Source organism: Macrotis lagotis, chromosome 1 (assembly GCF_037893015.1).
Source record: "Macrotis lagotis isolate mMagLag1 chromosome 1, bilby.v1.9.chrom.fasta, whole genome shotgun sequence".
NCBI classification, from domain to species: Eukaryota; Metazoa; Chordata; class Mammalia; order Peramelemorphia; family Peramelidae; genus Macrotis; species Macrotis lagotis.
Genome location: NC_133658.1, coordinates 318,579,182 through 318,602,532, shown reverse-complemented (window position 1 = coordinate 318,602,532; position 23,351 = coordinate 318,579,182). Strand labels below are relative to the sequence as shown.

Sequence of the window (23,351 nt, the reverse complement as noted above, 5' to 3'; positions counted from 1 at the left end):
CCCACTTTCCTCTATTTCTAAGGTCTGTCTTAAGGCCTAAGAGTTTTATTTGTATTTTAAAATACTAGGATGAATGAATATCTTCTTAACAGAATCAGATGTGAAAAAGTGAGAAATGCTAGAACTTAAAAAATAATTTTTGAGTAAATTTCAAATAAATTTCACAATGCAGTTAATGATGATCTCATTTATCTCTCCTAGGTAGATGATTTCTGACTTACAGGGAGACGTGCTTTGTGGAGTTATCTATTTTGGGGGTGGAAAGGGAAGAGGCAATCAGGATTTAGTAACCTGTCCAGGGTTACAGCTAATAAGTATCTGAGGCTCAATTTGAACTCAGGATATCATCACACCAAGGTTAGTATCCCATGGGATGTTGAAATGTGCCACAAAATTATTACCTAAATTAAAAATGATCCTTTCTATAACTTTACAGTTACACTTTTTAAAATTACACATCTCATCTGATATTTAGAAATTAGGAAAATTAGTCTTTACTAAAATTTGACTCATCTTACTTGCAAAAACCAAAAACTTTAAGATAATGACAAAGAGGTCTTCTGAGTTTTTTATCTTCCTTAGCTTCCAAAACACCTGCAGTAAAGTCACAGAGCTCTGGAGGAATTTTAGCATCTGTCCGTTCCAAATAACGTAATACACCAACTGCACAACATGCACTTCTTTCTGTCAGTAGCAAAATAGATTTTGCCTTTTTATTTCCTTGCTCTATAGAAGCACCCTTAAAATTAAAGAAGATGTAAAAGGAAAAGTTTAATTTGCAACAGTCTCAATTTTTTAAGTATATTTTTTTAAAGAATTAAATAGTAATATCCAAAGACTACATTAAAAGTGATTCAGACCTGTTCAATTAAACTTTGGAAATTATCAGACATGCAATATAAACGCCCTCCAAAAATTTTTGGAGAACCAGGAAAACTAAAATGAATTACACAAGTTGCATCAGTTATAGCCAAAGGAGGTATGCAGTCATCAGTTAAAACTGAAAAGAAAAAAAATACAAAGTTAAAAAATGATAGTAACACATTGGATTTTCAAATTTTCCATTCTTCCAAGAAAATTCTTTACATTATATTTTTACATACTAAGAAATCTCAGTCAAGTTTCCCTGCCTTTTTCCTACCCATTGTGCAATCTCCTTACTCTCAAAATGCCTCTTTTTACCTATTGTAAATCCAGATTAATCATATTTTGAACTTTCAATCATAATATCTGCCAGTCACTTTACCCTGAATAGTCCTAGACCAAGCACATAGAAAGTAGAATATCATTGTTATTCAATGTTACAGGAGGTTTTCTTACCTTTAAAACGAGGGCTAACCATAAAATGCTATCTACAGGAGGGTTCTTCTGTGTTCCAGATGATTTATTAAGTCTGACAAAACATTAAAACCTTTCTCATAATAATGATTTTATTTAAATGCATAAAAATAAAATATAATCATGGATGACACCTAGATTGTGAATCTGGGTGACTGAGAGGATGATGGAAATAGGAATCAAAAATTTAGGAAGTAGAAAAGGTTGGGAGAGGGGAAGTTAATTAGTTCTGTTCTTGTCATGTTGAATTAGGCAGTTGGGAGATGTAAGACTAGAGGTAAGCTGCGAAATTAGGCCTAGACAAGTAGATCTGAAAGGCAACTACATAGAAATGATAATTGAGACCAATAGAGCCACTGAAATCAATAATACAGAGGAAAAAGAGGCCTAGATCAGAATCCTATGAGATATCGATAACTGGCAGCTGAGACCCTGATGAAGATCCACCCAAGGAAACAGATAGGGAGTTAGTCAGACAGGCAAGAGAAAAATCAAGAAAAAGCCAACTATCATGAAAACCTATAGCGTTAATGGTGAATAACAAAGTCAAAGGCTTACAAAGACATCAAGGAGGATAAGAATTAAGAAAAGGCCATTAGATTTGGAAATTTAAAAATGTTAATAACTTTGGGGAGAACACTGGAAATCATACTGTAAAGATGTAAAAAAGGGGAGGTATCATCAATACTCTTCTCGAGGAGTTCAGCGACAAAAGGGATAGATATAAGATGACAATCTGCAAGGAGGCACAAGTAACAGGTTTTTCTGATGATAGGGGAGACATGAGTATGTTTGTACGCAGTAGGAAAGCAGTGCTAAAAAGGAAACCAATTACAGTAAAATAAAGATGTGATTTTTCTCCCCCATTCAAGCTCCTAAACCCTTCTGAACTCTATCCATGGACTACTTTCAGAGAAGGATTTATATGGACTCTTAGGTTAAGAAACCCTGATCTACAGGATGTAACTTTTGGAAGTTCTAATTTGTTTTCAGGATAGGTCCATTTATTGGCCATATAAAGTTTGTAGCACCAAATCAGAAGTTTTATAAAAATGACCCTGCATTTTAGAAACTTGTTATAGACAAAAACTTCATATATTTTTGAAGATGTGATAAAATTTTTTCATAAAAACATCAATATATAGTTCGTTCTATTCTACTGTTCTTTACAAATAAAAATAGCACTTACCCAATACAATATGAGAGCCAAAACTTAACTTCTTTTTCCACTGCTCCAAAACATTTTTAAAATTAGCAGCAATTTCTGTATGTATTTTCAAACAAAATATTGAGCTGCTTTCCACTACCTGAAGAAATTCAAAATTTAATAAGTATAATTTCAAAAAAGATAAATTCAAAAATTAAAGAAACATACTGTTAATTACTTCAGTATAACTAACAAGAATTACTGAGATAGTCTATTTTTAAGTCAACTTCCTTTATTTAGAATTTTTGGAGAATGATTTAATCAAATAAATTTTCCAGGGACACTAAGCTTATAATGCTTTTCATACTATGGTAATCTTTTGAGGGGGAAGAAAATCTTTACAGTTTTCTACTTTTTAAAGTACAGACTAACAAATAGGATTAAATTTTTCTCTCAGTCTTTATTTTAATAAGCAAATCTAGTGAGATAAATGTAATACAGTAAATAGCTTCATAGATATCAAAAGTTTACCCCCCATGAAATGCTGCTAAATTGTTGTACTTTAATGACCCTCTATTAAAGTTAATATATATTATTGATTAATATACTTTCTATACTGGAATAGGTAATCGAGGTTTTGGTTTATATAATCATAAATAAGGGCAGTGAGGTGAGCAGTGGTTAGATCACGAAGCCTGGAGTCAGGAAAATTCATTTCTCCGTTCAAATCTGTCCTCAGACACTTACTAGCTGTGTGACCTGGGGCAAGCCACTTAATCCTGTTTGCCTCAGTTTTCCTCATCTATAAATGTGCTGGAAAAGGAAATGGCAAACTATTCTAGTAACTTTGCCAAGAAAACCCTAAATGTGGTCACCAAGATTGAAAAAGAATTTGTATAACAAGACAAAAAAGGGTCATATCTTTAGATACTGAGGAATTAAAATATATTGAGTAACTGACTTCCAGAGGATCAGTTTGTTTAATTTGTTCTTAGATCTTCCAATTATGTTCGGCAAAATTACAATGAAATCTAAGGTGATTTGGGGCTGGGGTACTGACCTGATGAAATGGATTTCATGTGGTTGTAACGTGGTCCGGTAGTCCTATGGTTCAGTGATAAGTTAATATAAAATGAGTGAGTGTGTGTGTGTGTGTGTGTATGTATTTTAAGAGTTCCAAGTCACATGATTTCCTATACTGCTAGGAAGTGAAACTATAGTATCTGAAACTCATGTGTTAACAACTCAAGGTCATAGTACCGACATAAGATTACAAAATTAATACCTGTGATTTATGGATCATATTGATCAATGGTCTGAACTGCCACACCACCATTCTAAGCCTGGACCATGCTGAGAATTAAATTTAAAAAAATCCTGTTGTGGGTAAAACACCTTTATCCTAGAAGACAGCGATTAAGGGTAATGATGTGGAGAAGAAAAGCTCTTGGCTTTATACTAGGGGTAGCAAGGAAAGAAGAAAATGATCCAGAGAATGAGAGTAGAGAAATCTATCATGTCACTTGGAAAGAGTAACTATAAGGAACTAAGATGAGCTTAGCAGACTTCTTAGATAATTTGTAGTTTGTATTTTAATGTTTCCTTATTCTGTGGTAATTTTAATAATTTTATGTTTTAAATATTTGACTGTATATTATCCTGTACCAAAAATGTATGATGGAAGAGGTATACTATAGGAGGAAAAAAGATCACAGCTATAGACTTGAAGTCAAAATCTTTTAAGAGATACACTTTTTTTTGGACAGCAGCCACAGAAAATTACTTGAGAATATAATTGTGAATAACCAGATTCTCAGTTCTGGAACTAAATATGTAATAAATATTAATTATGATATTTATTCTAATTATACTGTTACAACTCAGAGAATATATGAGAATAAGTATTTATTTTTAATTCTTTCATCACCTCATAATAGTTGCAGTGTGTTTACCTAGCCAAAGTTCTTAGGACCCAAGTGACTTTTAGATGGCAGCATAATCTTTGGAGAACATAATGTATTTCTTACCTTACAAACTGTTTCTGCTTCAGCCACAGAACTTGTGAATATCAAGGTCTTCTGAGCATGACTTGGACTGAAATCAAGCATTCGAAGTAATGTTGAGGTTTTTTCACAGTCTAGACAAAGTTGTACTACCTAGTAAAAGAAAAGAGGATAAACTAGAATTTCCAAATTTGTGCATTTCTTCTGGTTTCATTTTTTATTAATGGTATTTTGATGAAATCAAATAGAAGAAACTGTCTAATTTAAATACTTACTCAGTGAGTTTAAGGTGTGAAACCCTTAAAAATATACTATTAGTTTCAAATATAGAACTATTACAACATAGATCTTGAATCTCTGCACCAAGAAAAAAAAATCACATCCATGGTTTACCTGTTGTACATTTCCATAAAGAGCAGCTTCTTCCATGGCTGTTATAATAATGTAAGGATCGTTCATAAATTCTTTGGTTAAAAGTTCTATATGTTTGCTCCAATGAGCTCCAACAGCTACAATCTGATGAGGTGCAGATTCTCTTTCTTCAATTATAATAGTTTTCTTGAAATAGTCTAAAATGGTAAGCATCTGTAAAAATAATTATTTTAGATTATTTAATGAAATATGACAGAAAATTGATGCTACCATATAAAAATCCTAACTCAGGTTGCATCTATTTAATTCTCTTTTTTAAATTGAATTTCCCAAGGCCACATAGCTAAACAAATAATCAAATGTCTGAGGCCAAATTTGAACTCAGGTCTTAATGATTCCAGGATTGGTGCTCTATCCCTCTATCCACTGTGATACCTTGCTGCCCCCCCCCAAGTAGGACTACCTAGAAATAGGTTTTCTATTAATGTCTAGGATCCTCTATATATTGTGGTCCTGCCAAACCGCTCACAATCTTTCAGTAATATCTAATTCCACAATGGTCATAAAGATATGGCCCAAGATATGAAGAACAGCTCTGTAAGGACCAAAACATGAAAAATAAGCAATATTGAGAAAACCTTGTTGGTACACAATTAGTAAAATTTAAGTAGGAAGAATAAAAATTAGAGAGAATGTACTGTCAGAAAAGTATTCTTCAATTCAAAAATTTTTTGTTTGTTTTTAGGGTTTTTTTGCAAGGCAAATGGGGTTAAGTGTCTTGCCCGAGGCCACACAGCTAGGTAATTATTAAGTGTCTGAGACCGGATTTGAACCCAAGTACTCCTGACTCCAGGGCCGGTGCTTTATCCACTACTCCACCTAGCCACCCCAATTCAAAAATTTAATATACCTACTAAACGCAAGGCACTTTCTGTCAAAGACAGAAGCATGCTTTTTGCCAGTGGTAGATTTGGAGAGTAAAAATGCCTTGGAATATATGCATCCTTTCTCAACCAGACACATATGTTCTCAGCCTTGTTTGAACTAAAATGCTGATTATGAGTGAACAAAGCAATATCTGAACATGCAATAATACTTACTTGTTCACCAGCTTCGAAGAACAACACTTCAACTTCATCAAAAATAAGGTGACAGAGTCTAAGAAATAACAAGCTATGATATTTCAGAAGTCTCAAGAGACTATGGGGTGTTGTTATAATCACCTCACCTATATTTTTTGAAGAAAAAGTGATTAATGTAATTCAGATTTTCCATGAATTTTTCAAACATCTCTATAATGGAGATATTATAAAATTGTTGCTGACTTTAGGAATAATTTCTTTGTCAAGTTTTTTTTAAAGCAAACTGGTATATTCATATGAGAAAAAAATTACTAAAATATTTAGTGTCAACTCCGAATTGGATTTGGTATTTTAGATTTAAACTTAAACCAAAATTCAAAGGCTAGATTTTTAAATGTGGAGACTTGAATACATTCACATTCACAAATACAATATGAAAGTGAATGCATTTATATATATGTATATATATATATATACATATATATATATGCACATATACAATGAAATGGAACGAATTTTGTAATTAATTCTTTCAATAAATCTTTGTACTCATTATTTACTAGTTTATACATATTGTCTAAAAAAAGATTCCATCAAAATGTTTAGGAATAAAATTAAGAAAAACACATAGGTACATTATCTTAGCTTGGTTTGAAAATTCTTTTCCTATATAAACCTAAAAATAACACCATGTTATTTTTCCCTTATGTGAAAAACCAAAGTCTTTATTATTTTCCATTAAATGTGCTTACATCCTCTCTGAAACTTCATATTTTGAGCTTCTTCTTTGTTAAGTCCAATTATTAATAACATGGTATGAAGAGGCCTAGAACATCTACCATATTCTTCTAGTAGTTCAAAAATGTGTTGTGCTTTTTTCCATCCAGGACATACAATTACTGCTAATGGCTGAAAAGACAAAAAAGTATTTTATATACTTTTGGATCAAAATGGAATACAAGTTAGATGCATTTAAACATAAAGCAAACCACCTAGCAACTGAACAACTTCCTGTAATAGATATAAATGAACAAAGAGTTTAATAAAGGGGCTTGAAAGATCCTTTTGTCCAACCTTCTTGTTTTACAGATGGAAGAAATGGGAGGCCCAGAGAGACTGGTTCACTGATTTGGTCAAGGCAAAGAGCTGACACTGAACTGAGCCAGGTCTAACTATTAGTTCCTGTGTTTTCCCACTACATATATTCACACATCTTTGTTAATTTAAATGTCAATTTAGAGACTGCATTAACACACAATCTTTTCAGAAATAATAATGACAGAATACCAAATGGTACTGTTAAAAGGAGTCCGACATTAATGCACCTCCTCAAGGAGTAAAATTATCTTTTTATTGTAGTCTCCCTATCCTGAATCTCTGATCAAAAGCCAGGAATAAGCTCCTTCCTATACACTTTCCACCCAGTCAAACGTCACTGTAAATGCTAAAATAATTTTACGACATATTTACTGGGGAGAGACCAAGAAAGACCAGAAAAATCACGAGAGTACCAGAGACACTGTTATTACTGAAAAAAAAAAATAATTCTTTTTAGTAAAGATTGTTTCAATCTCTCTATTTAATTTTCTGCATATTGTACAGAAAAACTTTAACTAGTATTGACAAAATATAATTTGCTGTCAATATTAGTAAATCACCTATTTTACACAATGTCAACTGTAACTTAATTAATATTGCCCATCAAGCCTCTCTACTCCTTAATGACGCTCTTTCATTAAGTGTGGATTCTGCTATTAACTGCCTTGGAAAGCTGTATTGTTAAAGTTGTAGCTTGAAAATCCCTGACCCTCTAACCCATGGTGAGATGAAACCAGATTATTGGTATTCACAGCTTGAGTTCTAATGGCATATTATAGCCTTTGGAACCAAGGGTCACTCTCTATACTAGAATGAGGAAATGAAGTAAGGTCTTTATGACATTTTTACAATGCACACCAATTCACCTTCTCTCTGTGATAACCTCCAAAACTGTTCAATTCTTTAATTCTCATCATCCAGGCCCAAACGCTATCTTTATCACCACATATTTCTTCTTCATCTTTCCTGGTGACTTTCAATTCCATCATAAAATTCCACTAGCAAAACAGATGCCTAGTGAAGATGATTATCAGTGGAGAAAATAAGTAGTAACCAAAAAAAAAAAATAAGTGACAGATGAAACTCTAAATAGAGGAAGTCAGGCTTGTTTAGGTTCAACTTGGGGCTTTATAAAAAAATCTGGCTTTTTATTGTGAAACAAAAATTTTCAACTTACTCCATTTCTACTTGGTAATGACTTGTAGCAGCCCCCTGTTTGTAAAAATGTAAGCATTGGTGGAATATATAAGAGAGGATCATTTCCATGATGAGATATGACAACCACATCATATCCACGAGCTATTGGTGGCCAGCAATAAGACTCAGTGTGACTTGGTCCTTGAAACTTATTTTTTCTAAGTGTCTGGTAAAGAAAAAAAACAAAAAAAAAAACAAATTTAATGAAACAAAAAATATAAAGCACTGATAAAAGTACTTTTTACTACCTTTTAAAATATTCCCATTATCATAATTTTCCTGGTTTAACAAAAGGACTTAAAAGGAAAATCTGGCTAAAATTTTTTTGAAAAAAACTTAACATATGCTACAGCATTTAGAGTAAAAGACACATTTTAAGGACATCAGCAAGTAAGAGAACCCAATTCTAGGTCAGGTTTTCTTGAGGCTGTTCCTGTGTGCCCTCTTACTCAACTTTCTAAGCCTGAGTTTTCTCACTGGTAAAATGGGGATATTGGATTAGATGATCTCAAAGTTCTTTTAGGTTCAGTATTCCTTTAAAAAAATAACTTATGAAGAACATCTGCTCATTTCAAAAGCTTTTTCCCCCCCAAAAGTCTGAAAACATAAATCATTTTAAACTCACCATTTCCAAATCATTCATTCTTATGAACATAGATATTAATACTAGAAATCTCACCAACAACAACTATGATATTCTGGAAGAAGGGTTGATAACTTTAACTCAACTGACTATATTCTCAAAGATGAGCCAAACCCTCTAATGTTATCTTGGATCATAAAAAATAAACTTCTGAATCAGAAACAAAACTGAATAAGAGGGACAGATAAGTGGTGCAATTGATTGAACACCGGCCCTGGAGTCAGGAGTGCCCAAGTTTAAATCTGGCCTCAGACACTTAATAAGTACCTAGCTGTGGGCAAGCCACTTAACCCCACTGCCTTGCAAAAAAACTAAAAAAAAAATGAATAAGACTACTCACATTTTTCTATCATTGTGCACCTGATATTTACCAAAGTCAAAATGGCAGCCTTGGACAGAATGTTTTAAATACAAGATTCCCAAATACTTCAATAGTCTTAAGAGAGAAGGGGTCTGACATTCTTATAGCAACAATAATTCTCAAAGGATAGACTAAATCAACAAAAAATAAATTACTCATAATTTCATATTCAGCTGATATCTAAAAAAGGCTACTCTTTTTCATTAAATATAATCAATTGTACTATTCTACTTTTTTTTTAAAACTGTAAAGAGAACAAGAAAGATTTCAAAAAGTTTGTTGGGTTTCAGGCCTTAAGAAGGAATGGGGCTCCTCCTGGAGATGGATTCTACCATCTAGAATGGTCAAAACTACTGATCTTACTTATGTTTTTCTCATGCCTCAAAATGAAAATGGAAAAATTATAATGAAATGAAAGACCAAATAACTGAGGAGATGGCAAAAAGGGTACCTGGTTATCTTCAATGAGATTTAGCTATCTGACCTAGACTAATTACAATCTAGAATATAGAAAATTTGTTTGCTAAGCAACTGCTGGCCATCAATGTGGAGGATGTTCATACTACTCTAGGATGAATGATCAGTCTGGTGATGAAGCTGCATGGTTAAAATATGGGCTCTGATGAACAGATTATTCCAGGTTAAGAATAATAAAAAATATGTCTCATTTCTATTGTACTTTAAAGTTTACAAAATGCTTTCTTTGTAAAATATACTGGATAGCTATCAGCCCCATTTTATACAGGAAAGAAAAGTTAAAAAATTAACTGACTTGCTCAAGGTTATAAGGTTAAAAATGACAGGTAAGATCCATTGCCATCCAATGCAAAGGCCAGCATTTTTGTTAAATGTTCAGTTTTGTTCCATGAGAAGTTAGAGTAACTTGTTCACCTTAAGGTTCAACAATCACCATATATATTTTAATCTAACTATAGTATTTCTTTAATGCTGAAGTTGCAGACTCATTGTGAATCTTTTTTTAAGGATAATATCATTAATTCTCAAAATGGTATTCTGTTCAATTTCTTCTCTCTAAATTATTCTAAGAAACAGAGCACATATTATCCTCACTGTAAAGTGCAAATATTATTTTCCTCCTTTAAATAGATGATCAAACTGCATCTCAGAGTGGTGAAATAATTGTCCATAGTCACACAACTAATGCTGAAGGTAAAGTGATTTAACTATACTTTTTTGAGCATATCACATTGTCTCTCGAAAGGTTTCTCATACTCAAATCACTTCTGGGTTGTATTTTCTCTTCTGATCTCTTTGTTAAATAAGACTCACCATGCAGGAGAATTTTACTTAGTAGGATACTTTTGTCAGAATAAAGGAAAATCCTTAGGGTTCTAATTTGCTTTTGTTCTATACCATATTAATCCTATACCACCTTCTCCACCTTTTCTTATATAGTTTTCTACTTCAAACAGTTTTTCTCTTGTTTGCTTGGCTTTACAATCAGAGTAGGAAAATCCTCTGAGGTTAAGGAGAAAAACCTATGTCAATTTCTGTTGGAGGGATTTTCCACACACAATCAATGCACTTTCATTCTAATACTCAAACAATAAAAGCTTCCTCAGAGCTGAACAATGTGAAAAGTTCTGTAGCACCCTGTGAACATCCTTAAGAACACTCAAAAAAACACCTTCCTTTTAGGAACACTTGCAACAGAGAGCATTAATGGAATGAAAAATTAATCAAGTAAAAAAAGTCAAACTGATTAACAATATAAAAAACTAAAGACCGTGGCAGCTAGGTAGCGCAGTGGATAAAGCACTGGCCCTGGAGTCAGGAGTACCTGGGTTCAAATCCAGTCTCTCTCTTAATAATTACCTAACCGTGTGGCCTTGGGCAAGCCACTTAATCCCATTGCGTTGCAAAAAAAACAAAAACAAAAACAAAAACAAAAAAAAACCTAAAGACCATAAATATAGTTCAATGTATACCTGCCAAGTATTTTAAAGATAGTATTTTTACCTTTTTCAAATCCACCGAAAGTGGTGCAGTTTCAAATGAACAGGGTTCGATTTTATTTCGAAGAACAACAGAAGGTTGCAGGATGCTAGACTTTGATTTCTGCAACTGATGGAGTAAAACTGATTATTACTGAAGATGTACAAAAGGCACGTAAGTTTTTTCAATATCAAAAATTATTTCAATCAATGAAGTGATTACATTACTAGTCAAGAAAGGATAAAGGTGGGGCGGCTAGGTGGCACAGTGGACAGAGCACTGGCCCTGGAGTCAGGAGGACTCCAAATGCGACCTCAGACATTTATTACCTAGCTGTGTGGCCTTGGGCAAGCCACTTAACCCCATTGCCTTGCAAAAACTAAATAAAAAAAGATACAGGTGGACTTCTGGGCTTTGAATGTTTAATATATACCTTTCTAAAAGCATAATACCTTCTCTCATTTCTCAGATCTAAAAGCAGAGAGGTGATGGTAATGAAAACATGAGCAAAATATTTTCATTGCATTCTGAGGCCTTGGAATACCTGTTGTATGTCATGGATGCCATCAATTTTCAAAGGATCAGGATTTAAAAACTGCAGCAACCTATAAAATATTAAATGAAAATGACAATTTAAGAACATTTTTATGTTTTCAATTCAATTATTTTAATACTACCTAAATGGCATTCAAAAATGATTTTTGTCACAAAACAAAGACTTTTTTGGAAGTGAAAGGGTCCTTAAAATTATTTTATTCCCTTCTTTTATAGATGTGAAAAATGAGGCAAGGAAGGGCAAAATATTATCAGTCAAACAAGTCACTCTTGTAGGGACCTTGAACCTATGTCAGGTAACAAAAACAGCACAGAATATATAAACTTAAGGAACACACATTCCCCTTCTTGAATCCTTAACCAAACAAAAGTGCATCACTGAATTATAGCTAACCTGAATTAAGGTGTTTTTTATATTTGGGTAACTGATAAGTATACTTGCAAACAGTCTTTTCCATGGAAAAAAAAATAGTATAGCTATTCTCAAAAAGGCAAACTGTAATAAAATCTCAGTACTTTGTTAATCTGAAAAGATGCAGTTATCTTCAACTCCAAATTATGAGGAATTAACTTCAACAGAATAGAGCATTTAGAAAATATTGAAGTTTTTTCATTTAATAGTATTTTATTTCCAATTTTATGTAAAAATAGTTTCCAACATTCTTTATATAATTTTTCTCCTTCCTTCCCCATCCCCTCCCCAAAGCAGCAATCTGATATAAGCTATATATGTACAATCATATTTCCACAATAATCATGTTATGAAAGAATCAGAATGAAAGCAAAAGACCATGAAAAAGAAAAAAATGAAAATAATATGTTTCAATCTCCATTCAGTCTCCACTGTTATTTCTCTGGATATAGACAACAAAGTAGTGAAATCTATACCAGTGATCAATTCTTTTTTATTCTAAACAACTTGGGGGAAAAAAAGCAAAAATCCAACCACCACAGAAATAGCAAAAATCCATCTAATATTGCTTCTGAAAAACATTCAAAAATCACCAGGAAAATAAGCTAAAACCGGGGCGGCTAGGTGGCATAGTGGATAAAGCACTGGCCCTGGAGTCAGGAGTACCTGGTCAAATCCGGTCTCAGACATTTAATAATTACCTAGCTGTGTGGCCTTGGGCAAGCCACTTAACCCTATTTGCCTTGCAAAAAAAAACCCTAAAAAAAAAAAGCTAAAACTATTCCTTTTAGAACACTTTTATTATATTCATTGTTACTTACAATCAAAGAACTTTAGAAACGTGAAACAGAATTAAAAACAAATCACGAGAGAAATGGCTTAATCACAGGAAAAAGTTGCAACCAAAATTATTGCATATGCTTTATACGATAATATTGCATCCAACAGAAATGTAGAATTGATTCTCAGTGTGAAATCATATGCCAAATTCAAGTTTTCATGCCATTATTAAACTTTCTAAATCCTAAATTCCTTACTTTACACAGCCATTTTTTTCATCATATTTCTTCTTTGATGTAAATTTGAATTGTTTTTCATTTAACTTCTGAAATGAACTAGAAATTTAAAAAAGAAAGTTCATATGAGAACATTATAAATATACATGTCAAAAACACTGAAAATAACTTTTTAAAAAAGTGTGTCACCACCTCATTTATCTGATATTCCAACTCAACTGGACAGTGACTTGCTTCTCTATAGTAGGCCAGGTTTTCTTACATTTATATAATTTATAGGCCTCTTCACAGACCTCCAAAATATCTTACCTCTTTCCACTTTTTCCTTCATTATATGATTTCTAGAGCAATCTCTCAACATCTTCATCACCTTTTGGACTCTCCAGACCCTGAAGTAGTATGACCAGCACTGAATATCATGAGATAGGATTTAGGTATATCTCATGATACTGATGTTTTACTTTTATTAAGTTTAAGATTTTGGCCATTTAAAAAAATCTGCCATAAAATAATGACTCAGATTAAAGTGTATGGTCAACTGAAAACTTTTACTTCTTTAACATTAAAAAATAGCTTTGACATAAAAATTCAAGCATTTAAGTTTTCTATGTGATACCTGTACACTGTTCACACCTCTTTTATATCACAACTTATATTACAGTTATTTGTCTCTCATCATTGGTTACCCTCCCAAAATCCCTCATTACTAGACTAAAATGGTGGGGGAAGGGAAGAAATTGAAGAAACTATATTCATTTTTATATCACCTTCAACACTGATTACCCTTGTTGAATTATACTTCAAAATAACTTTTATACTTTATTTCATTGTCCTAGTGTTATACATAGTTCTCAGAAACTGTCAAATTTGAAAATCTGTATTCTTCTATCCTTTGTTATCCTTCTCTGCTCTATGTATCATCAACAAATTTAATAAGGACCCCAATTGTGTGATCATCAAAGGCACTAATAAAAACATTGCTAAGGACAGGGTCAAGTCCAGAATCATATTGTACTCCTTAAAGACTTAAGGAGTTCAGGTACATATAGATCCATTAATAATAAATCAACTATTTTAGTTAATTAGCAAATCTGTTTAATTAGTACTTACTGTCTGAAGATTTTGTCATGTGTTTTGCTGCATAGTTACTAAAATACACTATTTACCCTTTCTTGGAAATCAGGACCATTTCTTATACAGTTTTATTTGGCATGTCTTATAGGATTAAGATGGCTAAAAATAGTTCTGTAAGCAACTTACTGACTTCTCATTCATACCTTTCTGTTCGATCATCTGGTTCAGCATAAATAGTTATGCCTCCTTTTCCAGGACAATATGCTGAAGGTGCAACAGTCTGCACAAAAACAAAAACATTCTCAAGAACACTTGGATACTTGGATTCCTAAGTATACACATCTGAGTAAATATTTCATGCTGCTAGAATATTTTCTGTTCAACACCAGAGCTTTTAAAATCACTCAGAATTTAATTTTACATATTCAACAGATTATTTATGATAAGAAAGCATTTACTGGAACGGCTAGGTGACGCAGTGGATAGAGTACCGGCCCTGGAGTCAGGAGTACCTGAGTTCAAATCTGGCCTCAGACACTTAATAATTACCTAGCTGTGTGGCCTTGGGCAAACCACTTAACCCCATTGCCTTGCAAAAACCCTAAAAAAAAAAAGTATTTACTAAACATATACTGAGGGCCAGGCACTGTGCTAAGTGAGGAGAAATAAGATATAATAAGTAAACAAGGAAGTCCCTTTTGCTCCAGCTGTGTTCTAAGTGGAGAAGGAAGGCAATGGAGAGGTAGCATAGTCTGGAAGTAGCCAGAAGGTAATATGTTTCCAGGCAAGATAAGATAAAAGCTATCTTACAAGAAATAGCCTGTTCCCAGATGCAGCTAGGATTCAAGGCTAAGGTGAGAAGGAGGTGAGGACAGAGTGCAGGAATCTAGGAAGCAATAGGCGACCCTTATGACCTAAACTGCAGTGGTTGTGATTTTAGTGAAGGGAAAAGGACACAAGTGATGAATGACTGAATATGTGGGATGAAAGAATACCTTTCTGCTATACAAGCCCTCCTCTGACTTTCAGCACTTCAACATTATGCCCCTGGAAAGAAAATTATCTCTTAAGTGTAGTCTTCCCCAATTAGAAAAACTGCTTGAAGATTGGGATCGATTGCCTTGTATTTAGCCTGTATTTTTGGCACTAAACCTACTATGCCTAGGACATAGGAAGTGCATGTTTTTAATAACTGTCAGTTGAGGAGCAGCTAGGTAGAGTAGTGAATATAGAGCACAGGCCCTGGCTTTAGGAGGACCTGAATTCAAATTTGGCCTCAGACACTTAATAATTACCTAGTTGTGTGGCCTTGGACAAGTCATTTAACCCCACTGCCTTACAAAAAAAAACTGAAATAAATAAATAATTATCAGTTGCCCAGCCTTAAAGAATGAGGATGACATATTTTTGCAAATTAACCCAGTAATTTATAGGCAAACCTTTAAATCATTAACCTACTTGAATAAATGGATTAAAACTCCCTAAAAGCAATACAAACTTGGATAGTTTACAGAGTCAGTCACTAGCACCTAATATTTACTTGCATGGAAAAGTTGGATGCTAGGCCCTGAGAAGATAAATTTATTTTTTTGAATTTTTTTTTCAATTACATACAAAGGTTTTCAACATTTATCTTTCTATAAAGCTTTTTTGAGTTCCAAATTTTTATTCCCCTCCCCATGACAACAAGTGATCTGATATAGGTTGTACATGTACAATCATGTTTAATATATTTGAGAATAAAAATTTAAAAATCAAAGAGTTCTTCACCTCAAGGAACTTTATACTCTAGTATCAAGTAGACCATTCATATGGTACAAAGTATGGGAAAGGGAATAGTATATAAATAGCCTGAATGACAAATTAACAATCAGTTTAAAAGACTGTACATGCTGGGGGCAGCTAGGTGGCAGAGTGGATAAAGCATCGGCCCTGGAGTCAGGAGTACCTGGGTTCAAATCTGGTCTCAGACACTTAATAATTACCTAGCTGTGTGGCCTTGGGCAAGCCACTTAACCCCATTTGCCTTGCAAAAAAAATGTACATGCCTAAACAGAGGAGTTTGTATTTTTATCTTAGAGGTTAACATAAAATCACTGAAACAAACCAGGAAATGAGCTGGTGAGACTTGTTTTTGACATCTGTGCAGAGGATGAGCTGGAAAAGGAAGAGACAGGATGCAGGGAGATTCATTAGGAAGTTACTGTAATAGTCCTAGTGTAAATTGTGAGGCCCTGAACAAAAGAGATTGTGGAGTGGGTAGACAGAAAAAGACAGATGGGAGAGATGCTGTGGAAATAAAAGCATTAAGCACTGGCACTGATTAGCTACAAAGCTGAGTATAGATCTCCCTTCTTTCCTGACACTGGAAGGTACAGGCTCTCATCACCTCCTTCTTGAAATATAACAATATCTTACTGGGGGCGGGGTGCCCAGCCTCAGGTGTCTCCTCATTCTAATTCATCCTCTATTCAGCTACTTAAGCAATTTTCCTAAATCTCAGGTCTGACTACATCACTATCACTTCAGGATCAAATGCAAAATGCTATGTTTGGCATCAGAGACCATCATTTAATTTTCCAAGCAAGCTAGATAAATTAATCTCTTCCAACTCTTAAATTTAATTTTTACCATAATCTGAACAAGCAAGAACTAAGAATAGTTTAAAATTATAAAGGATCCTTCATGTTCTGAAAGTGCTTTGATTAGATGAAATTTATAGGTGTAAACAAGGAATAGTCTATCAGATCTAAGAAATGAGAACTTATAAACAAAGAAGAGATAGAGAATATAATAATGTGCAAAATGGATTAATTTTAAACTACAGTAAATTTAAAAGATTTTGCACAAACTAAATGCAACCAAGATTTGAAGGAATACAGAAAAAAAATGGGAAACATTTTTGATAACTAGTGTTTCTGATAATATTCCTTTCTAAAATAGAGTACTGGCTTAAATTTATAAGAATACAAGTCATTCTTCAATTGATAAATGAACAAAGGATATGAAAAAAGCAGTTTTCAGATGAAGAAACTAAAGTTATCTATAATTATATGAAAAATACTCCTAATCACTATTGATTAGAGAAATGAAAATTAAAACAACTCTGAGGTACCACCTCATACCTATCAGAATGACTAAAATGACTAAAAAAGAGGAAGATGCTCAATGTTAGAAAGAATGTGGGACAACTAGGACATTAATGCACTGTTAGTGGAGTTGTGAACTAATCTAACCATTCTGGAGAACAATTAGGAACTATGTACAAAAGGCTATAAAACTATACATGCTCTTTGATCCAGCATTACTATTATTAGGTCTTTATCCCAAAGAGGTCATAAAAAAGGAGTAAAGACCCACATGTACAAGAATATTTACAGTATAACTGAAATTGAGGGGATATCTATCAACTGGGAAATGCCTGAGCAAATTATGGTACATGAATGTGATGAATACTATTTTTCTCTAGGATGATGAGTGGTCAAACTCTTATTAAAATTAACTACTAGATGTGATAACAAAGCTATTGTCAGTTTTTCATGGAGGAAAAACTGTAGTGATTAGGAAAGTTGATTCAAAAAAAAGTTTAGACTATCTTTGATTCAAGGCAAAATTCTGGAATCATTATTAAAGAGTTGGTTTATGGATTTGTAGAGGAAATTGCTTGTTAACATGCAGTATGGTTTTATCTAAAACTGGTCATGCGTGCAAACTAACTTCATTCTCTCCAGGATAAATTCATAAGACAAGGGAATGATATGGACATAGAATATCTGGATTTCAGGACAGCATTATGTAAAGTTTCCTGTATTATTCTTGAAAATAAAATCCAGAGATATGGGGAGAAAAGAAGGGAAAAGGAATCCTTTATCAAATGTTTCCTTTTTGCCACACATAGAATGCTAGACATTTTCCTAATATTCTCATTTGATCCTTATGACAATTCAATTTTGTTTTCCATTTTGAGGTTACATGATTTGTTCAGGATTCACATGGTAACAAACAGAATTTGAACTCAGGTCTTCTTGACTTCCAAGTCTAGTGCTCTCTCTAGAGCCACATACCTAAAGAGGATGCCATTATACTTAGGTGGATTCAGAATTACATTAGCAATTAATAGTCATCTATTCTCACCCCATTACTTTATAGAATAGGAAACTGAGATCCAAGGAAGTTAAAGAGCTTGCCCAATTCAAAGGGAAGTTTCTAATAGAGACCTAGGCTTAGCCTTTTGCTTTTCCAACAGTTTTGTCAAAGAAATGAATGACTGCACTAAAGACCTGCTTATCAAATTTACAGATGGCACAAACCTGAGAAAAACAGCTAAGACAGGATTGGGAAAACATCTTCGCAGGCTAGAGCAAAGCAAATCTGGTAATATGGATTTTAATAGGAATAAATTCCAAGTCCTGCAATTGGGATTTTTTTAAAAATCTACTGCAAAAGTGTTAAGAGAGGAAGATACAACTAAAGAATAATTTTTTAGGAAGAAAATTTCTACAAGTTCAAGATCAATCAACAATGTGTCAGGGAAGCCAAAAAAAACTATAGTGTTATAACATCAAAAGAGGAATGCTGTCCAAGAGGGTAAGGCATCTTCTCTGAATATCCCTTTCTGTAGTAAAAAAAACATAGTTAAAAAAAATCATAGTAAAGCTATGGTTCTATTCTCAAAATAATGCTTTTAAATGCAAAAAATACACAGGATTTATAAGAGTGAACAAGGAATAATCTGTCAGATCTAAGGAATGAGAGGTTTATAACCAAAGAAAGATACAGAACATAATATAAATTGCAAAAAGCGCCAATTTTAACTACAGTAATCCAATTATATTCAAATATGGTTAACAAAATACATTTTGAAAAACATGTTCACAGACACAAGATTAAAAACTCTTGCCACAGAAGAATTAGTTGAAGGAACCAAGAAAATTTAGTTTCAGGAAGGGGGGTCACATGACAGCAGCTATTTTCAACTATTTGAAAGGCTTACATGATGGAAAAGGGACTTAACTTGCTTGATGCCACAATGCAGGACAGGGCTATTAAGCTGAAGACCTCTAAAGGTATCTAATTTTGGTTAAATAAAAAGCAACATTTTGTAACAGTAAGAACTGCTACATAATGGGGTATTGGCCATCTAAGTTATATGCAGGGGCTGGATGACAATTTGTGGAAAAATGCTAGGGTATATCTCATTATGCATTCTGAGCCTAGTACCTCATGTCAAATGAAGGGTAGCACACATGAGTCCTTTGAAATCACTGCTGGATATTGTATTGATCAGAGTTCTTAAGCCTTTCAAAACTGCTTATTTTTGTAATGTCATTGTAAAAGCTGTTCTTTTAGTGTCCCTTCTTTCATTCTCTATCAGATTATACAAGTATTATCAGGTTTCTCTGAAAAATGTCTGTTTTGTTAATTCTTACAGCAATATTTACAATATTCTACTACATTCCTATACATAATATAATGTGTTCAGCCATTCCCCTACTCATGATCACTACTAGTTTTTAGGGCTTTGCCTCTATAAAAAAAGAGCTATTATAAATATGTTTATACATGAGTCCTTTCCTATTTCTCTAATCTCTATCTCTGGGTTATGAAAAGCTTAGTATATTAAAAGAAAGGATTTGATGCTAAGGTCCTAACTCAAGATTCAGTGAATCGACAGGATTGTTGGATCTCGAATATTGATTCAAACAAACACTAGGTACTGAACAGTACTCAGGTTATAGTTGACTATCTCCCAAGACTAAAAAGGTTTTTTTCTTAAAGATAAAAATAATAAGACATTTCTGCTAATTCAAATTTAAATACTTACAATTTTATTTATTTCTTTTAAAGAGATACATTCCTTTTCTTTATATATCTTCTCTATTCTCTCAGTGATTTTTTTAGAGGATAAATTCAATGAAAGTCCATTATGTTGTAAAATCACACCTGCAAATTAAAAACAAATTGTCTCATAAAACATTTGAAAACAATAGGCTGCAGATGAGAGCTAAGGAAAAATGAGGATGTAAAAACAAAAAACTATGATACTCTAATAAAATGCTCAAGAAATGTGGAGTTGTAGTTAATTGAATTTTTGTGATTTGTTCAAAATTAAACCCGTTTTCTCAATCTTTGTTTTTTGGAAATTTTTTTGAATATATTAGCACATTTTCTTGACTTTTAAGTTGTTTTCCAAATACCATACACAATATTTCTTCTTCGATGCCTTCTTAGGATTCTGCCATGCTTCAGGGATATTATCCAAAATATTAAATTCTCACTCTGCTGTTCTCAAGAAAAATGAGCTGACCACTAATCATGAGCTTGAGGCAAGTCCTTCTAAATATCCCTAATGATGGAAACTCTTTATATATATATATCCCTCTTTAAGACTAAATTTAGGGGGCAGCTAGGTGGCACAGTGGATAGAGCACCAGCCCAGGAGTCAGGAGGACCCGAGTTCAAATCCATCCTCAGACACTTAATAATTGCCTAGCTGTGTGACCTTGGGCAAGTCACTTAACCCCATTGCCTTGCCCAAAAAAACCCCCCAAAAGACTGAATTTAGTTTTTGAAAATAGTCTAAGGTTTAAAAGAAAGGAGTAGCAAGTTAAGAAGGCTGAATTTTCCTATGTCATTAGTATTTTAGGGAGGGAAATTCTAGAAAAATATACAAAAAAGAATGATGGGGGCAGTTAGGTGGCGTAGTGGATAAGCACCGGCCCTGGAGTCAGGAGTAGAGTACCTGGGTTCAAATCCAGTTTCAGACACTTAATAATTACCTAGCTGTGTGGCCTTGGGCAAGCCACGTAACCCTGTTTGCCTTGCAAAAACCTAAAAAAAAGAATGATGGTAATATTGTTGGAATACCTGTCAAGTCTCCCAATATATCTATTGTAATGTACAAGTAAACTCTCCTGTTATGTTCTACTTTCATCTTAAAAGTCTGCTTCCAGTTTTTGATGATGAAATCAAAATTTTGATGATGAAAAATGTTCTAAAATTACTGATTAAAAAATACAAATTAAAATAATTGAATATCATCTCAAAGATAAGATTGGCCAAAATGATAAAATGGGAAAATGACATATGCCCAAGGGGATATGGAAAAACTGGAACATTAATACACTACTGATTGAACTGTGAACTGATCCAACCCTTTTGGAGAGCAATCTAAAATTATGCCCAAAGTGTTATTAAACTAACTATACCCTTTGATCCAGCAATATCACTACTGGGTCTGTTTCTCAAAGTGAGGGGGGAGCAGAAGTAAAAGAATCTATATGTTCTAAATATTTATAGCCATTCTCTTTGTGGTAGCAAAGAAACGGAAACTGAGGGAATGCCCATCAAGTGGGGAATGGTTAAACAAGTTGTGGTATATGATGTGATGGAAAACCACTGTTAGGCATGATAGATTGTTTTTAAAAAAAAACTTTGACAACTCCTGCATGAAATTACAAAATGTGAAGTGAGCCAGAACCAAGAATATTGGATACAGAAATAGCAAGAATAGTTATAAGCAGCCAAGTTATTTTGTGTACTATAAATACTGTAAAAAGAAGATCTATGAAGAAAGATGCTATTACCTCAAGAAAGAACTGATTAATATATATTAATATGTATTAATATATAACATATAATACATCATCTGGTTTTATGTATATTTTATAAATCTTATCTAAAGGTGACCTTCTCTATTGCAGGGTGGAGAGGGAGAGAGGGAAACAGTTTAGAACTTAAAATATAACAGAAAATAATGAAAGAAAAAAAACCTGTTTCAATGTAAGAACATTTTGCATATGAAAATCTGAGAGCATAAAATAAATTAAGCTTACAGAATGGAATGATTAAATTTACAGACATTAAATCTGTAAAACTTAAAACTGAAAAAACTTTCTCAGGAGCATGGCCAACTATGTAAAAGCAAGTGAAGGGAGGTATATGAAAGAACTAATTGATCTTATTTTCTGATGTCACTAATAGTTAAGGGAGGGGGAAGTATTACAAAGAACCATACAGGTTGTTTTCAGGAAAGAGAAGCTGTGAGACTGCATTCTGCAACGGAGAAGGGGAAAAGGGAGGAAGTCTGGTTCAATAATTCATTTCTATAAGGACTTATAACTAGCATCAATCATGTGCAGGTGTTACTGATAAAAAGATATAAATGAACCAGTCCCCAAGGAGCTTATGTCTTATCCAAATGGTTGGAAGTAACAGACACTGGCAGTGAAAAGAGAAGCAAGATCAGTCCTTGGGCCCTCAGAAAACAAGCTGGTAAGGAATGAGGCTCAACTGAGAAGCCTCTCCTAGGGATCACCTCCACAAGAGTACTCACTTGCAGTTTCTCACACCACAATGCCCCATCCCCACTATCATCTATCGCTCCTTCCTAGGACCCAGGTTGCTGGAGATACTACTGCAGTCCCAGGAAGCTACTGCCAGTGCTTTGAGCTGGTTAAGTCCTAATTCCACTTCCTGTACAAAGCAAAGTATAAATCAGAGATTTTCTTTGGATGGTGCAGGTTAAAAGTCACCTAGTAGGGGCAGCTAGGTGGCACAGTGAATAAAACACTAGCCCTGGAGTCAAGGAGTACCTGGGTTCAAATCCAGTCTCAGACACTTAATAATTACCTAGCTGTGTGACCTTGGGCAAGCCACTTAACCCTGTTTTCCTTGCAAAAACCTAAAAAAGAAAAAGTCACCTAGTAAGACTGTACCACTGGTATCCACAAAATGTCAAGAAGAAATGAGGAGGTTGCTAGACACACTGAATGGAAGTAGAGCTTTTGTCATGGATTTTTGTGGTAGGACAAGAATAAGAACTGAACAGTTTGGATTAGCTGTCATTTGCATGAGGTTGAAATTACAGGCCCAGTAGAATACAACTCTGGGGGTAGGTACAATGATCAAAAAAAAGGTCCATAAGCTAATAATAGTAATAATAACAACACACACACACACACACACACACACACACATATATATATATATATATAAAACCTTTTAAATGGAGACAAAATAAGCCTCAAAACATTAGGAAAAATAGCTCAAACAATTTATATTACTATACCAAAGCATTTACTTTAAAGATTTGCAG

At 33.6% G+C, this 23,351-nt stretch overlaps 1 protein-coding gene across 1 annotated transcript in view; it reads right to left on the bottom strand.

Annotated features, from left to right (window-relative positions):
• TDRD12 (tudor domain containing 12) overlaps nucleotides 1-23,351 on the bottom strand; it is a 62,863-nt gene that overhangs the window by 15,600 nt on the left and 23,912 nt on the right. Inside the window, exons 8-20 of the mRNA XM_074211484.1 lie at nucleotides 20,079-20,197; nucleotides 14,458-14,534; nucleotides 13,202-13,279; nucleotides 11,742-11,802; nucleotides 11,222-11,326; nucleotides 8,218-8,403; nucleotides 6,695-6,851; nucleotides 5,961-6,088; nucleotides 4,882-5,073; nucleotides 4,513-4,641; nucleotides 2,528-2,645; nucleotides 861-1,000; nucleotides 519-739 (exon numbers count right to left, since the gene is read on the bottom strand). Coding sequence (XP_074067585.1) covers nucleotides 519-739; nucleotides 861-1,000; nucleotides 2,528-2,645; nucleotides 4,513-4,641; nucleotides 4,882-5,073; nucleotides 5,961-6,088; nucleotides 6,695-6,851; nucleotides 8,218-8,403; nucleotides 11,222-11,326; nucleotides 11,742-11,802; nucleotides 13,202-13,279; nucleotides 14,458-14,534; nucleotides 20,079-20,197 — 1,711 coding nt within the window. The remainder of the gene's footprint in view (nucleotides 1-518; nucleotides 740-860; nucleotides 1,001-2,527; nucleotides 2,646-4,512; nucleotides 4,642-4,881; nucleotides 5,074-5,960; nucleotides 6,089-6,694; nucleotides 6,852-8,217; nucleotides 8,404-11,221; nucleotides 11,327-11,741; nucleotides 11,803-13,201; nucleotides 13,280-14,457; nucleotides 14,535-20,078; nucleotides 20,198-23,351) is intronic.